This window comes from Nicotiana tabacum, chromosome 9, assembly GCF_000715075.1.
Source record: "Nicotiana tabacum cultivar K326 chromosome 9, ASM71507v2, whole genome shotgun sequence".
Taxonomy (NCBI): Eukaryota; Viridiplantae; Streptophyta; class Magnoliopsida; order Solanales; family Solanaceae; genus Nicotiana; species Nicotiana tabacum.
In genome coordinates, this window is record NC_134088.1 from 83,735,632 (window position 1) to 83,754,312 (window position 18,681).

Here is an 18,681-nt window from a genome sequence, read left to right on the forward strand (position 1 = left end):
GCAACCAAGGAGGTAGTAATAGTGTCGGAATCAACATCGGGGGTTTGGACCTTATTTACGGATGGAGCTTCGAACGTAAAAGGGTCCGGGCTCAGAATAGTCTTAATCACGCCTTCGAGGGAAACCTTAAGGCAGGCCATCGGAACAATCCCTTTAACTAACAATGAAGCAGAGCATGAAGCTTTGATTGCAGGGCTCGAATTGGCCTGGGGACTTGTTTCGGAGGTTATCGAAATCAAATGTGACTCACAGTTGGTAGTAAATCAGGTCTACGAGATCTTTGATACCAAAGAAGAACATATGCAACAATACGTGGTAAAGGTCCAGGCTATTTTGGTACGATTCCGAGAGTGGTCAATTACTCATATCCCGAGGGAGGATAACGCAGAAGAAAATGTATTAGCAAACTTAGGATAGTCAACGAAAATAAAGGGATCAGAGTCTGGAACGGTGGTACATTTGATGAGCTCAGTCTTGGATACGGATGGTTACTATGAGGTGAATTCGGCTAATCTGGTCTGGGACTGGAGAAATGAAATAATCAACTACCTCGAGCATGGGAAGTTGCCTAAAGATCCCAAAGCATCATGGGCGTTATACGCCAAAGCTGCACGTTATAGCTTCAGGAAAGGCCAATTGTGTAGAAAATCTTTCCAAGGCCCGCTGGCCCGGTGTTTAGGAGCATCAGAAGCTGACTATGTCATGAGAGAAAACCATGAAGGGATATGCGGCAATCACTCAGGCGCAGAGTCTTTGGTGCTGAAATTGGTACGAGCAGGATATTATTGGCCTTGCATGGAACAAGACGCCAAAGATTTCATACGAAAAAGTGCCAACGCTATGCATAACTGGTACATCAACTGGCAGAACCCTTACATTCGGTTTTTTCCCCATGGTCGTTCATGAAATGGGGGATGGACATCGTCGGACCGCTGCCACCGGCTCCTGAAAAGGTAAGGCTTCTTTTAATTTTGACTGATTATTTTTCTAAATGGGTGGAAGCAAGTTCTTATCAGAAGATCAAAATACCAAAAGAGATAACATGCGACAATGGACCACAGTTCATCGGTGCAAAAATTACAAAGTTCCTCGAAGACTTGAAAATAAAGAGGATCACATCTTCTCCTTATCATCCGAGCACAAATGGTCAAGCGGAGTCAACGAACAAAATGATTATACAAAACCTCAAGAAAAGGTTGGAAGCAGCGAAAGGAAAATGGCCCGAAGAATTGCCCGAAGTTCTATGGTCCTACCAAAAGACGGCCAAATCGAGCACAGGAGAAACTCCCTTTTCCCTTATTTACGGTGCTGAAGCCCTAATCCCAATAGAAGTGGGCGAACCCACTTTGATATATTCTCAGACAAATAATGAATCTAACGAAGAAGCAATGCTAATCAACTTAGAACTGCTCGAGGAACATCGAGACTTAGCGCATGTAAGGATGGCAGCTGAAAAGCAGAGAATGGAGCGATATAATAATCGAAGAGCCAACTTCTGTTATTTCAAAGTAGGAGACTTGGTTCTAAGGAAAGTAACCCAAAGTACCCGGGAGCTCAACGCGGGGAAGCTAGGTCCAACGTGTGAAGGTCCCTACCGGATTTTAGCTATTAGTTAGAAAGGTTCATACGAGTTGGAGAACCAGAATGGAGACAAGTTACCCAGCAACTGGAACGTGGCACACCTCAAAATATATTATTGCCGATGAACATTATTCAAGCGGAAAGTATGTGATGTACGCTTTTTCCCTTCGTCTAGTTTTTGACCTAATTGGGTTTTTCTAGCAAGGTTTTTAATGAGGTAGTGACAGAAAGCATACTACGAAGACAACAACAATATGACCTTTGATAGCAAGGCAAACACACAAGCTTCCACTCGGGGACGATTAGATAATCTTTGGTTCGATAACAAATTCACAACGGGAAGTTAAGTTTGCTATCGAACAGAGGTTACCCGATCGTTCACGAGCACAAACCGCTAGAGGACTGTTAGGTATTCTTTCGCTCGATAGCATGGATTCCTAAGGGGAAGTAAGGTATGTTGCCGAGTTAAGGATCAATTCATTTGTCACGACCCCAAATTCCCTCTGTAGGATGTCATGATGGCACCTAGTCTCTAAGACTAGGTAAGACTATCAATGCGGAATAACAATAGAAATATGAAATAAATAAATCTGCAATTCACATAATTACAACTCCCAAAACTCGGTAAAAATAAGTCATAAGCTTCTAAGAATTTATATTCAATTCCTCAAGGTCTAAAGAAAATAAGGAAACAACATAATAAGGATAGAAGGGGACTCCGGAGTCTGCGAACGCTGGCAGATATACCTCGAAGTCTCCGTACACAGGTAGCTCACTGATGTCTGGGCTGGTAGGAGGTACCTGGATCTACACAAAAAGATATGCAGAAGCGTACTATGAGTACACCATATCGGTACCCAGTAAGTGCCAAGCCTAACCTCAGTAGAGTTATGACGAGGTCAGGTCAGACCCTACTGGAAATAATAAAGGACATGGTGAAATGTTTATCAATATAATAAAAATAAAATGGCAATGGAATGAATCAAGTAATATGTCACCATTTAATTACACAGAATAAGGGCAAATAATACCTCGTGGAAAGAAAACTGAAATTTACAACTTTAAGAAAATCACAACAATGATTAAGGGCAAATGCAACCATAAAGAAATATCAACAAGGGAACTCCCGAGGTACCGCCTCGTAGTCCCAAATCATAAATAAATTCACAATATCTCATTTTCTTAAATCACCGCATGAGCTTTCACAATCAATTTTAAAGAAAATATTTTTCCCGAAATAGCATCCCATGTTTTAGCCACCCTTATTACACCGCATGACTTCTAGTAGTTCCCCTACTAGCCACGCGTATCAAGCCACCCTTGTCTCACCGCATGCGTTTCAACACCCAGACCTTATACCACCGCATGCATATCAATATCACAATATATCACAATTTGCATCTCAAGTGCCCAAATATTTCAGCTTGCCAAAATAAAGCACAACAATATATTTTCCACAATAAAGAGCTCACGGCTCATGCCAAAATAAATCAACAATAATATTTTCCATAATAAAGAGCTCACTGCTCATACCGAAATAAATCAACAACAATATTTTCCACAATAAAGAGCTCACAACTCTATCACAATGAGTACAAAAATCTCACAAAATATTCAGCAAAAATAGTATTCACAAATTCAACACCTTGTCTAAATATCAAATTTTTAAATGTAAAATATTTTATTTTTAAAAAAAATATTTAAATTAAGAAATCCATCCTTCAAGTAATGCACAGAACAAAAGAAACTAAAATTTTAACTAAATATGTAAACAATTAGTAGGAAAAATGTGAGGCAAATTTAAGAGTATAAAATAGAACAATGATGATGAATATAACAGGATAAAATAATTTAATTAATATGCATCAATAATATACACAATTTAAAGACATAATCTTCCACATTTAGCCCGTGTACACACTCATCACCTCGTGTACATGACTTTCAATACATTACAATTATCACATCAATATCAATCCTAGGGGGAATTTTCCCCACACAACGTTAGACAAGTCACTTACCTCGACTTCCTCCAATTTAATCCACTAGTAGGCCTTTTTCTCAATTATCCAACTCTGAATGGCTCGAATCTAGCCAAAATAATTCGATACAGTCAACAAAAATTATAGGAATCAATTTTATAAGAAAATACTACATTGTTTTCAATAAAATCCGAAATTAACTCAACATCGTCTGTGGGGCCCACATCTCGGAATCCGGTGAAAGTTACGAAATATGAACGTTCATTCAACCACGAGTCTAACCATACCAAAATTACTAAATTCCAATAACAATTCGGCCCTCAAATCCTCAAATTTATCCAAGAGGGTTTTCAAACTTTTCCAACCTAATTCACCAATTAAATGATAAAAACAGTGATGGATTTGGGTAATTTAACCAAAATTGAGTTAAGAACACTTACCTCGATGTTTTCTCTCAAAATCTCCCAAAAATCGCCTGAATCCGAGCTCCAAATCGGTAAAAATGAAAAAATAGAACTAAGTCCCATTTTCTAAACTTAAACTCTCTGCCCAGACATTTCTTCTTCGCGAACGCGGTCAGTGCCTTGCGTTCGCGAAGCACAATATTGTGCTGCCAAACATTGCCCTTTGTGAAGGCGAAGGCAACCTCGTGAACGCGATGCCTTGCCTGGCTTGGCCTTCGCGAACGCGAGTTGCCCTTCACGGTTCGCGAAGGCAAAAATCCTCTCCGGTCATTTCTCCTTCGTGAACGCGAGGCTTCGATCGCGAATGCGAAGCTTTGCACCTCGACCCTTCGAGAACGCGTGCCCTCGGTCGCGAACGCGAAGCACAAAATATGCCAGTCCAAATTTCCTCTTCGCAAATGCGAGACGCCCCTCGCGAAAGAGAAGAAGGAAACCAGAACAAGCATCAGAAAATTTCTAGCAGCATTCCAAGTCCGAAATTCAATCTTTTAGCCATCCGGTACTCGCCCGAGACCCACGAGACCTCAACCAAATATACCAATAACTCCTAAAACATCATACGGACTTAGTCAAAACCTCAAATCACATCAAATAATGTTAAAATCACAAATCATACCCAATAAAGCTTAATGAAACTTAAGAATTTCCAACTTCTACATTCTATGTCGGAACCTATCAAATCAAGTCCGATTGACCTCAAATTTTGCACACAAGGCATAAATGATATAACGGAGCTATGAAATGAGGATTGTAGAAATTCTTCGCGGCTCGGACCTTTTGAGTTGAACAATGCACAGGAAAGTAAAGTAAAGTTTTTGGCAAAAAAAGTGCATTTCTGCGGTCCATTATGCGACCGCAGAATCACTCTGCGGACCGCAGAGTGAGGCAGTTAATTGGGTCAGTTGAAAGCAATTATGCGATTGACTATGTGACCGCATAACTATTATGCGATGTACTAGGCGACCGCATAACAGTTATGCGAACCGCATAGTGACTGTAGACTCAAGTAGATTTCTGGTCATTTTGGACACCAATTATGCGACCGATATGCGGTCCGCATAACCATTATGCGGTCGCAGAACCTGTTCCGGAGCTTCACTTTTGGGTTTTTAAAACCCGACCCTATTTCATTAAATACACTTTTTGGGTCATTTTTTAGGTATAATCTGATATTTTAGAGTGAGAGAGAGTGCCCTAGAGTGAGAAGGTGTTCCTCTATAATTGATTCTTCAATTCTTGCTCAAGTTTTGGAAGATTAAGCAGGGAAACTCACTAGGTCTTCATCCTAGAGGTACGATTCTACACCCTAACCCTCAATTTCAAATTTTGTCTAGAAATGGGTAATAAGCAAGATAATTTCTTGGCAAGAGGGTTGTTTATTTTACATGCATGTATTATCAAAGGGTGTAGAAAGATTGTTGAGCTAAAAATGGTAAAGATTGGGTTATGGGATGATGGAATCCTCCATAAAAGGACCTTGAACCTTAATCCACATTTAGTGTTTGATAAAAAGCTCAAATGAGCTGAGACCATGAATATCTTCCTAATTATGGTTCAATTTTGTTATGTCTCAAATAGATTGGGATTGCTAGAATTTCCGGAACGTTGTAGTAATTTAAGGAAAGCTCAATTGAGGTATGTTGGCTAAACTTTCTCTCTTGGAATTAAATTCCATAATGTTTCCGTGAGTTTCAAAGTATGGGTTGCGTATTAAATTGTGGTGGCTTGAATCGTATTTCAAATAAAAGCTAGTATGCCAAATTATGTGAGAAAATCTCAATATTCTTAAGACTCTTAATTGCTCATATTTGTACCTAAAGTCTTGATTGGTAATGTCTTATTGTTGATAACCTATAAAGATGGTTGGAAGTGAAATCAGTAAATTAGGAATATAAAGTGTGGCCAATGGTGCCAATGAAATGAAATAATTTGAGAAAGATTATGAAATGAGCTTTGACTCAACTATTCCAAAATTGACTTCGACAATATAATCGGTTAAAAGTTTATGAACTCAAGTGATGCCCATATGCGGCTGTTTTAGCTAATGCTATGCTTTGTAAGTAATTTTCAATGTGTTTAACGTTCTTACATATTCGTGAGTGGAAATTGTGTATGATCTTAACTTGTACTTCGACTGCCAATCATTTTACTCCAATTATTGGAAAGAAATTGATTGTGTTTAAAAGCCTTCATTACTAATGAATTTAAAGTTCTGATTTCCGGAATATTCTACTTGTTGATAATTATGATGATGATCTATGAAAGGAAAGAAATGAAAGTGTGGAATATGAAATACGACCATTGCGCCATGAATAAAGAATCATATGTATGTCCAAGAGAGCCAATAAAATAATAATGTTGTAAGTGGTTGAAAGTACGGATTAGGTGATATGTGGTGTGAAAGGTTATGAGATGTACGTATTTGTACTTTTGTTTCCAATGTGTTATGAAATCCTATGTACGGTCTATGAAACGCATAGGTATATTATGTTATGAAACCCTATGGACGGTCTATGAAACGCATAGGTATATTGTGTTATGAAACCCTATGGACGGTCTATGAAACACATAGGTATATTATGATATGAAATCCTGTGGACGGTCTATGAAATGCATAGGTACATTGTGTTATGAAGTACATTGTGTTATGAAATCCTGTGGACGGTCTATGAACGCATAGGTATATTGTGATATGAAATCTTGTGGACGGTCTATGAAATTCATAGGTACATTGTGTTATGAAGTACATTGTGTTATGAAATCCTATGGACGGTCTATGAACGCATAGGTACATTGTGATATGAAATCCTGTGGATGGTCTATGAACGTATAGGTACATTGTGTTATGAAATCCATTCTGATATGAAATCCTGTGGACGGTCTATGAAACGCATAGGTGCATTATGTATAAGAGGTATAGATGTACGGTATGAATAAACACTATGAGACACATTATTAATGCAGACAATAGGTGCCCCCTTTTGTTGTCCTTGTTTGTACAGGTTGTTTCAATTACATTATATTATGTGTTCCACGTATAGATCATATTGGCATTCTATTTTGAAACAGGATTTCTAGTTATACATACTAGTGCTATTTGACAGTACTAACGTCCCTTTTGTCAGGGGCGCTGTATCTTTAATGGATGCAGGTGGTTCTACAACAAGTGGCATTGACCAGTGATAGCAGTACACTCCTTTCAGCCGATTTGGTGAGCCCCACTTCATTTCGGGGACATGTATCTTTTGTTTCTCATGTACTTTGTGGTTGAAGTATAGCCGGGGCCTTGTTGTCGGCATTTTCATATTACTCTTCAGTTGTACTTAGAGGCTTCGTAGACATGTGTTGGTATTTGGCAACATATTTTTCATTAAATCTATAAACTCGTACTATTTTGGAAATATTGAATGATGCTGTTAATGGGAATAAAATGGAAGCGATTAATGAAATCTCTTCAGTACTTGATTAACGGAATACATCTCCTCTTTATTCACGAATGAATTTGGATAGAATAAAATCTAACAGGCTTGCTCAGTCGGGTTCACTTGATTGAGCGCCAGTCACGCTCCTCGGTTTTGGGGCGTGATAATATTTTTTGTATAGTAACAATCTATTTAGTATATATTTTGTATAGTGACAGTCTATTTTGTATAGTGACAGTCTATTATATATAAAGTGTATAGTGGTAGTCTATTTAGTATATTTTTGTATAGTAATAGTCTATTTTGTATATATTTCTGTATAGTGACAGTCTATTTTAGTATATGTTTTGTATAGTGACAATCTATTTAGTATATACATTGCATAAAATTTGTATATAGAGTGTATCGTGCATCTTGCAATGTATCCATAATATATCATTAATGTATCCCGAGCGCTTTTGTGTATCCAAAGTGTATAGACTATTCTACGATGTATAAATTTTGTATATAAAGTGTATCGTGCATTTTACTACGTAGTGATGTAGTAAAATGTACTCGCCATGCCTGAGTCACCTCGTTGGCTCGTAATGCAGGGTCAACTCGGCGATGCAAGGCGAGTTTTGAACAAAACCTTTGATTCATTAGAAGAAGCTCAGTTACGACTCGCCGATATTAAAGAAGCCGCCGGCATATCCGAACAATGCAACAACGACATAGTTGAAGTACTCAAACTCCCCAAAGGCGGCAAAGTATGGCATGGATTGATCTTCTCACCAACATCGGCCGTCTGTCACACACTACTCACCGGCGTCGAAATTTATTTTTTTAAGCAAGCAAGTGGAATCGATGCCGTCATTTTGTATAGTCCGACAATTTTTGGAAAAGCATGTATTAAATCCAATCACGACAAGTTGCTAGCCACCGTAGCTGTCGGATTCGTCAAAACAATTTTCATCCTCGTAGCCACATTCACGCTTGACAAATCCTGCCGGCGGCCGTTACTGTTAACCAGTATTGCCGATTTAGGTTTTACAATAATGTTTGTCGGTATGCGGGGAAGACCAATTTAGGCTAGCCATTATAATTTGTTTGGGGCTATAAATTATATGGATCAATTCATGGCTAGCTATTGATAATAGTTTCCACCGGCCGGCTACAAATGAAATTTGCTCCTTTTTTTTTTGCCTTAAAATTGTACGGAAGAGTGATTTGAGTGATTTTAATAGGGTTAGTGATATGTTATTCGTTTAGCATAAAATTCCGGCAACCATTTATTAATTTTGTTGGTTGACCTTTGGTCAAAAGGGGTGCCCTTTCCCTTTCAAAAGGCGAAGGGGGTATTGTTTCCCTAGACTAAAAGGTGAAGAGGGTAAAGTAGAATTTAACTGAAAAAACTGAGGTAGATGATTTGGTTCTCTTGTTTTTGTTGAGTTCGAAATCAAAGTGTGATCTTTTTGGACTCAAACCACAAAAATAGATGAAAAAAATCAACTGATGACCAATTTATATATAACGCATGGGTTGAATGAGCTATACGTTAACGGTACGTTTATCCGTTAAGGTATAGAATATGTAATATAACCCATGCAATATATTTGAATTTGACTGACCCACCAATAATTAGTGAGTATAGCGCATGCATTTATCGCGCTACATATATAACATGTATAATGAATGCGCTATACCTCAATTATTGTACCCCCGCATTGATTTTTTGCTTATTTAAGGAGTTTCATTATTTCGTTAAAAATCCATTCAGAATAGTCAGTCTTCTGCGTCCTTTTTATTTTCTTTTACTCATTCCGAAATATTTGTTTACTTAACTTTTTCTGCATTTTGTTATAATGTCCGAAAAGCAAAAATTAGGGTTGCATTATATTGGGGAGGGGGGAGGGTGAGGTTGTCATGCAGAATAGCTCAGTACGCTATAGTTGTTCTCCACAGTGTATTGTTAAGTTGCCACTTATAATGGAGTACGACAGATTGGTTTTGTTGTTATATAAAAAAATGAGTGTGAGGAAACGTTCGGTTAATATTAAAGTAACCGGAAGATATCCATATTCTGTTACTCTGCAAAGGGTTGCTTGTTATGCTGAGTTTAACATCGAAGACGTTGGAACTCTGACAAATTTTTTGAGGACTCCGGATGAACACCGGGAACTTCTTGTGATAAAAATGTTGGAAATGTATGTCAAGTCTGAAAACGTTCGCAATATTGAGGTTCCACAAAATAGGGATAACCCTCAATCATCAGGTGGTATTTTTGGAGCAGTTTTATCCGAACAGGTTCCGTTTGAAAGAGTTTGGCAAGATCTAAACTTATCTCCACGGGCGAATGAGGAGCGATAATATAATTTCTCCCCAAGTTTACATAATCCACACGCCGAGTGGTAAATTTTAATTTTTCTTTGTATTATTATGTTTCTTTTTATGTATCATATTTGTATTAACACTCATATAATCCAAATAGGGTACCGGCCAGATATGAATTTTACAAGTTATGAACCAACGGACAGTTGGAATATGCCCAGTTTTGATGTTTTGGATCATGGTGGTCCATCCGGGAGTCATCAGCAACTCGATAAGGGCCAGTCGAACTGCAACGGGTTGATCTCTATAATCTTGTAAAAACCCGTTTGCTGAAGGCGTCTTAACTGTACGGGGATGCAGTGGGTGGTCCCTAATGAACTCCCACAGATCATCTATATGTCTGGGTTGAAGGTCTAGGATAGACACTACCCATCCCATATGTGTGAAGACCTATGGTTGCCCTGGAGCAACAGTAGCTCTCGAGATGCAGGTCTGGGATGCACAAGAGGAAGCTCCATGACGATGTCTGTAAATTGAACAATATTAATTAAAGTATTTTTCTGTTTAATCGTTTAACATCTTTAAATATATTGCGATATTTTCTATATTAATATTTAATCGATAATTTTTCTATATTATTACTTATATATTTTCTATATTATTATTTTATATGTTAGTTTCTTACATTTTTTACTAAAATTCGGCAGAATTTTATTTGAACTGTCATCTTTTTTCAGCTATTTTTGGGTTATAAGAGAATTACATAATTAATTTTCATGACTAATCATGATATATTTAATAACTATTCATATAAAAATACTTAGGTTGAAATATTTTCTATATTATTGTTTTATATGCTAGTTTCTTATATTTGTTTTACTAAAATTCGGGAGAGATATGTTTGAACTATCATCTTTTTTTCCAGACATTTTTGGTGTTATAAGAGAATTAAATATTTAATTCTCATAACTAATAAGATATTTTAGTAATTAATCATCTAACAAATACTTAGATTGATAAATTTTCTATATTAATATTTTATATGTTAGTTTCTAAACACTGTTGACTAAAATTCTGTAGGGTTTTGTTTGAACAATCATCCTTTACAGCTATTTTTGGGTTATAAAAGAATTAAATAATTAATTTTTATAACTAATAAGATATATTTAATAATTATTCGTATAATAATACTTAGGTTGAAAATGTTTCTATATTATTATTTTATATGTTAGTTTATTATATTTTTTACTAAAATTTGGGAGGGTTTTGTTAGAACTATCATTTTTTATTTTCCAGATATTTTTTGGGTTATAAGATAATTAAATATTTAATTTTTATAACTAATAAGATACTTATATACTAATACATTAAATTCATAATTGAGTACTCTAACCGACTACAGAATCCTAAAGAGCACTAAAGTCACACTACTCTAAATGGCCATAAGCAAAGTCAACTACCATAAGCTAAAATTTATTATCAGTTTTACTACGCTAACAGGAACTACATAATAATTAAATGCACAACATAATACTAAAGGGCACTAAACAACAATAAAGTCACATATTATTATACGTACACCACTAAAATCACATATAACACTAATTATTAATAACATAACAATATATAATTTTTTTAATTTTTTAGCACATAAATAAACTAATCCGGATAAACAATAAAAAAATAATTATATCACAAAAAGCATACAACACAGTAAAAGCAACTAATTAGTACTTTATATACATGAGGTTTACCAAAAAGTAAGTCGGAATAACTCGATTTACAGTTTTTTGATTTGTGAAAAATTGATGATTTGACCACCGAAACGAGCAATAGAAGATATCCACTACACGATAACGCCTTAGATCTGGTGTTAGCTTGCTAAAATACGGAGGGACACGATTTTGGGGGGGACGGGTGGGCTCTAATAGAGAATTTTGCATAAAAATTCCTGGTGGGGGGGGGGTACCGTTTTCTCAGTTCTGTCGAGAAAGATGGCTGGGCTATTTTTTATATAGGTATAGCACATATACAAGATGCGCTATACCTACTTGTCTTTTCAACTTCAAGTATAGCGTATGTTGTATATGCACTGTACTTATATTTTGACCGCTATTTAAAATTCAAATATAACGCATTCGTTACATACGCTATACCTTTAACGGACAAATATGCCGTTAAGATATAGCGCATCAACCCATGCGTTATAAATAAATTGATAGTCGATTAATTTTTATGGTTTGAGTCCAAATAAACATTATGTTGGTTCCCGGCTCGTTTTTGTTCTCTTCAAAAACCATAGTGTCCTAAGTAGTGGGACCCAACATTACCCTATGTCAGCGGTCTAACCTATAACACATGGCAAGAACACCCATCAACTTTAGTTGGATGTGGGTCCCCCTCTATCTGTTTCAAAACACGGAGGCAGATAAAATATAGTACGACACTTTGATTGGTCAATTTGTGGGAATGTGAAAGTGGTGGAAACTATTTTTCAAGTCTTGAATTTTCTACAATCAAACTCTATAAATCCAATAGAAAATAGGACCCAAATTTATTGTAAACTTAATAATAAAAAGGGAGAACTCCACGTTTTTCTTCTCCCCTTTCCAGGAATCATCAATAGGCTTTAAGAATTGAGGAGTCTTATTGTTATTCTCAAAGAATGAACATTTACTAACACTTCTATTTGATCAAAAGAGCCTTCTTTGAGAATTTGAACTAGAGATTAACCCCTACTTTAATTTCCTCAAAGAAAATGATAGTAAGATGGTGGGTAACAACATTCCAATTGACAGAGCTGTTTGTGAGTTCTTTAGTTCATTTGACATATGGGCTTTACATATTCAGCACAGCTGTTGCCGGTGATCTTTCCCAAACTCTGAGCAATTGTCTTTTCAAGTCAAATTTGGAAACAGATGATACAAAAAAGACTAACAGTGATGTGCCTCCTATCGTGCTAGTTCATGGAATCTTTGGTTTTGGCAAAGGGGTAATGCCCCTTTATCACATTTCCACATTTTCTCCTTCTTTGGGTTTTGGGTTTTTTTCTTTCTCCATAATATGAAGGTCAAGTTGTTTGTTCTAATTGCCACCTGGCCTAATGTATTTTGCTTTTTTAGAGACTGGGAGGACTTTCATATTTCGCTGGTGCAGAGAAAAAGGACGAAAGGGTTCTAGTGCCAGATTTGGGTTCGCTTACTAGCATTTATGACAGGTGGATGTTTCAGCTCAAATACTGCCATACTGTTGTCTCCTGTTCCTTTTTTTTTTTTTGAGCAACAATTGATGGATTTTAGTTTTCAGGGCTCGTGAATTGTTTTATTATTTGAAAGGAGGGCAGGTTGATTATGGGGAGGAACACAGTAAGGTTTGTGGGCATTCCCAATTTGGAAGAATTTATGAACAAGGTCAGAATCTTTTAATCTTCTCTTAATGTTGGTCTGAGATGAATTTAAACGGGGAACAAGGTCAGCGACGATTCATATAATCGACGCCAATTTGTTTGGGACTGAGGCGCAATTGTTGTTGTTATATATTTACTTAATTGCATTTCAATCTTTGTGAATTCAATGTCTAACTTAAACTTGCCACTTTTCTTTCCTGGCAAAAAAATGAAGCAGGACACTACCCCGAGTGGGATGGAGATCATCCTATTCATTTTGTGGGGCATTCAGCTGGAGCACAGGTTGTTCGAGTCTTGCAACAGATGCTGGCTGACAAGGTAAATTAATGCACAATTAGTTAAAAATATTTGACGCGTTAAATAATCTGTTCGCGGTTAACATTACGCTTACTGTGATAGGCATTCAAGGGTTATGAGAATACTTCAGAGAACTGGGTGTTAAGCCTAACATCATTATCTGGAGCACTTAACGGGACAACCAGAACATACTTTGACGGAATGCAGTAAGTTTCTCAACTTTTTTACTTGCTGTAGTTTAACCTTATTTGGTCCATTATTGCCATGTGAACAATTGATGCTTTTATGCTATAAATTTGATCGAGTTGTGAGTTAATATATCTATACTTAGCTGTGACGTCAGAGTCCTAGATGATCTTCGCGTACATAGTACTTCAGGAGGCACACAATATGTAGTTACTCCATTATATTATGATAATATGCATAAAAACTACTGTCAAATCTATCATTGTTTTGTAGCTTTCTTTACTTTTATGTTTTTAACCAGTTAACTGAGACCTGTAAAACTGCAGTATTTACTGAATTTGACTGAATTCTTCGACAGACCTGAAGATGGGAAGTCCTTAATGCCCGTATGTTTGCTCCAACTTTGCCGCATTGGAGTAATAATTTATGAGTGGCTTGATATTCCCTGGCTGAAGGTCTATTACAACTTTGGCTTTGACCACTTCAGTATGTCCTGGAGGAAAAGTGGTATCCGGGGTCTTGTTGATTGCCTTTTAGGGAATGCCGGCCCATTCGCTTCAGGAGATTGGATACTTCCAGATCTTACCATCCAGGGGTCAATGAAGTTGAACAGCCACTTACGTACATTTCCGCAAACATACTACTTCAGCTATGCTACCAAGCGTACCACACAAGTAATGGGTCTTACAGTTCCTTCTGGCGTTCTAGGGATACATCCGCTGCTATTCATCAGAGTCCTGCAAATGAGCCAATGGCGGCATCAACAAGATGTTTCTCCTCCATACAAGGGCTATAGGTTCGTGCCTATTACTCCTCTGTTTCAATCTACTTAGATAGATGAAGGTTCTTTATACTGCATGGCCTATTCACCTGAGTTTTATTTCTATTTAGTCAGCAAGATTTTGAAACTCTGTAGTGAAACTTTTCTCAAGCATTGGCTATTTTAATCGAGTGACTATGCGTGTTGAGCCTCGCTGATTTGCATTGAGATCCCACATCCAACCTGATTATATTATTTGGGGTTATTGTTGTTCATGACAAGTTATTGTTGATTGTTAGACTACTTCGTGGATTTACATGCATGGCTCATATGCAATGCGCTAAATTAGGGATTTTGTAGCACCACTTTTGATTGATTTCCAATTCTCCTAATTTTAGTGTCACCTGAAAACTTTCTGTTTAATCTCCTTTTGTAAGATGTGGATTTCCGTTTATGATCAGTTTAGAGTCACAAGTTTTAATACGTCGCAAAAATTTTAAAATCAGTAATTCAAATGCACCATTAAGTTTTCTCATTCAAGATTGTATCTTCTTAAAGTAATCATTGTATATGAAAGCAGTACAGATTCAATACAAACAATAACTAGTTTCATCATCTCATTGCTGTTATTTCATGTAATACCTGCAGGGATGAAGATTGGTGGGACAATGACGGTGCTCTCAACACCATATCTATGACACACCCTCGCTTGCCGGTTGAACACCCGAGTCACCTTGTTGTAAAAGATTCTGATTGCCAGCCCTTGCAACCTGGCATCTGGTAGGTGCCAGTCAGATTCTGCTCTCGTATTTGTTTAGCCAAGTTAATATCATACAGTACCTCTTCTAGTTCTGTGTCCATAGCCTTTAATAACTACACAGTCCTCATCATTAGTCTTCATTCATGTCCTTACTCCTTAGTATTCCTGGGTATTAAGAATGGCAAATGGCCAAATATACCCCTCTACTTTCGAAAATGGTCTAAGAATACCCCTCGTTATACTATTGGGCTATTTATACCCCTGCAGCCATACTTTGGGTTCAAATATACCCCTCATTTAAACGGAGGGACACGTGTCATCGTCCTGTTGGTCAATTCTAAATATCTCTTAATTAATTAAAAAGACATATTACCCATACCTGAAAAATAATTATTTTTTTTGTAAAAACTGAAAAAAACTGATATTATTTTTACTAAAAACTGAAAAAAATGATTTTTTTTTTTTCAGGTTTTACAAAAAAACTGCTTTAGAAAAAAACTGAAAAATATTTTCTAAAACAATATTTTTGTAAAAACTGAAAAAAAGAGCTGAAAATCAATTTTCTAAAGCAATATTTTTTGTAAAAACTGGAAAAAACTGAATTTCTTTTACTAAAAACTGAAAAAAAACGAAAATATTTTTTTTTCCAGTTTTTACAAAAAAATTGCTTTAACAAAAGCTGAAAAATATTTTTTAAAACAATATTTTTGTAAAAACTGAAAAAAAAACAAACTAAAAAGCAATTTTCTAAAGCAATGTTTTTGTAAAAACTAAAAAAACAAATATTTTCTTTTTTTTCAGTTTTTAGTTAAAAATATTTCAGTTTTTTCCAGTTTTTAATTGCTTTAGAAAATTGATTTTCAGCTTTTTTTCAGTTTTTTACAAAAACATTATTTTAGAAAATATTTTTCAGTTTTTTCTAAAGCAGTTTTTTTGTAAAAACTGAAAAAAAAAATATTTTCGTTTTTTTTAGTTTTTAGTAAAAATAATTTCAGTTTTTTCTAGTTTTTACAAAAAAAAATAATTATTTTTCGGGTATGGGTAATTGGTCTTTTTAATTAATTAGGAGATATTTAGAATTGACCAACAGGACGATGACACGTGTCCCTCCGTTTAAATGAGGGGTATATTTGAACCCAAAGTATGACTGCAGAGGTATAGATAACCCAATAGTATAACGAGGGGTAATCTTAGACCATTTTCGAAAGTAGAGGGGTATATTTGGCCCTTTGCCGTATTAAGAATTGAGGTTTCAGAGAATTGGAACCTTGCTTTATGATGAGCGATTGTTATAGCCATCTTTTCCTTGCAAAAAGTATCTTAACTCAATGTGATCCTTTTTCTTTACTAGGATCTGATGTAGTATTGATCTCTTCTAATGGAATTCCCTATCAGAACTAATGATATCATGTGAAGGTGACAGTAGTTTTGTCTCCTTACTGATTTTAATAGATTTGACCAACCATCTATACTTACCTATATCAAAAAGATGGATGTTAAATTACATGCATTGATAGGATAATCATAGATTTCCTCTGTTAGTAGATTCAGATGTTTAGGTTATCTCTGAAAAATTGTTTCACTTGGCTGAAGAGCGAGTTCCAAGTACTTACAATTCAAAGAAATATGCTTACATTGTATGATCTTCCCTAAGCTTTGAGTAATGTATAGGAACTTATCCATATTAAAGGGATGTTTATATTGTCAAGAAACATTCCTAGAAAAGCAACTGTAACTGGTTTCGTCTTTATTTTTCAATGAACAAATTACTGATCTTATCTCTTGTAGACCCCTCATACACCGTATCTTGTTTATACTCGTAACTGTTTTTTATATAATTCTTTTAATATATAGTTCTTTTCACCCTTGTCGTTATGATTGCGTTCAAAGGCAGCAGCATTCATATTTCCTCCTATGCAGGTACTATAAAATTGTGGAAGTTGACCACATTCTTTTTGTTATGAACCGGGAAAGAGCTGGAGTTCAATTTGATTTGATCTACGACAGCATATTTGAGCGCTGCAGGAAGCATGTCTTAAGAAAGACTCCAAAGACTCCCAAACCAACATTCTTCTAATCTTTTACACATTGGCAAATATCTATTTCGCCTTTGAAATGGATTTTAAGGTCAATGTCTCTCATTGTTCTTTTGTATGTAATTGTTATTACCTCCATTGGCTCGTAGGCTTTCCGTGGGGAAATGTAAGTAGAGATTTGGTCCGTTGAACTGTCAAAAAAGATGAATTTAGAATTCCAAAAGAATACAGAACTTTCTTCTTTGACCATGAACTGCATGATTTCTTATTGTGATTGACTGATTTTTCATCTCAATATGGGAAAATACTCCCTAAACTTGTCTCGAAAACTCATTTACATATTCTAACTTTACGAGTGTCTTTTTACCCCTCTATTCTAACTCAAAGAAGAATTAATACCACCCTGAGAGGCGAGAGCTGATGGCAGAGAGAGTGTTTTCACTCCTTAAAACGTGACAAGATTCTTTAATTGGATAGTACACAATTGACTAGACTAATTTTGGCGGGCCTCTTTTCTTTTTCTTCTCCTCCACCTCAATCTTCTATCTTCACCTGCAAAACCAAGGGTGGTGCCTCCAAAGACTCCACCATTGCAGGTTCTCCAACTCCAAGATAAACCTTATTTGGTTGAAATCACTGACATGATGCCCAAACACTTTTGTGTCTCCTCTTTGAACAAAATTACATATTGGGTTTGCACTTTGCAGTCTCTATATATCCAAAAGAGGTCCACAAAATTAAATTTATATCCTTTGACACAGCTTAAGCACGAATTTCCCACATTACTAGATTCCTCTTGATTCAAAACTCTTGTCAAGAATAATAGGAAGGCTGCCATAGCAGTCGATCTGACTATGCTTGAAAAATATTGTTGTGGTTATTATTATTTCTCTTCTATGTTACTAAACAAAGTCAACTCTAGTTTATTTGGAAAAGAAATAAAGCTTCAGTGATTGATCATGGCAGATCTGTCATTCTCAGTTGTGTTAGTTTATTTGCACGGAAAGATCAGCTCTCACCACTAGAAACCAGATGGAAGCTAGCTGCCTCGCCTCACTGCCATAACAAGCTGTTAGGACTGAAAAAATCAGGTGTCATGCGTAAGCTAGCAAAGCAAACCTTGAACGACGATATATCAGACAACAAAAGAGAAATCTACCAAAAGAGACACAATCATTTAACGTGGTTCAGTCAATTGACCTACGTCCACGGCGGAGATGGGCAATCTACTATAATAAAAGAGAGTACAAAATATCGAGAGAACAACCTCACGAAGAGGCAAACACAACTGACACACTAACACTTGTCCCGTAAAGTTCTTCCCCTAAACACGACTCTCAAACCTCATATGGCTACATTGTGGATGCTACTGAATGAGAAGGAACGATCCTCAATTTATAGAAGTTCAAACCTTTTCCTAGAAGAAAAAAAGGACTAGCCAAACATGGAAGAATTATAATTTCCTTCTACAAAAATG

The 18,681-nt window shown here is 36.2% G+C and overlaps 1 protein-coding gene across 1 annotated transcript; it reads left to right on the plus strand.

The window, feature by feature from the left end:
* The first annotated feature begins 12,315 nt into the window (after nt 1-12,315).
* On the plus strand, nt 12,316-17,457 carry LOC107773765 (uncharacterized). The gene is made up of 8 exons (XM_016593191.2): nt 12,316-12,751; nt 12,882-12,976; nt 13,066-13,169; nt 13,383-13,483; nt 13,565-13,668; nt 14,007-14,444; nt 15,057-15,188; nt 17,089-17,457. Exons 1-8 carry the CDS (start codon nt 12,518-12,520, stop codon nt 17,243-17,245), a joined length of 1,365 nt encoding a protein of 454 aa, XP_016448677.2. The 5' UTR covers nt 12,316-12,517; the 3' UTR covers nt 17,246-17,457.
* Nucleotides 17,458-18,681: the final 1,224 nt, after the last annotated feature.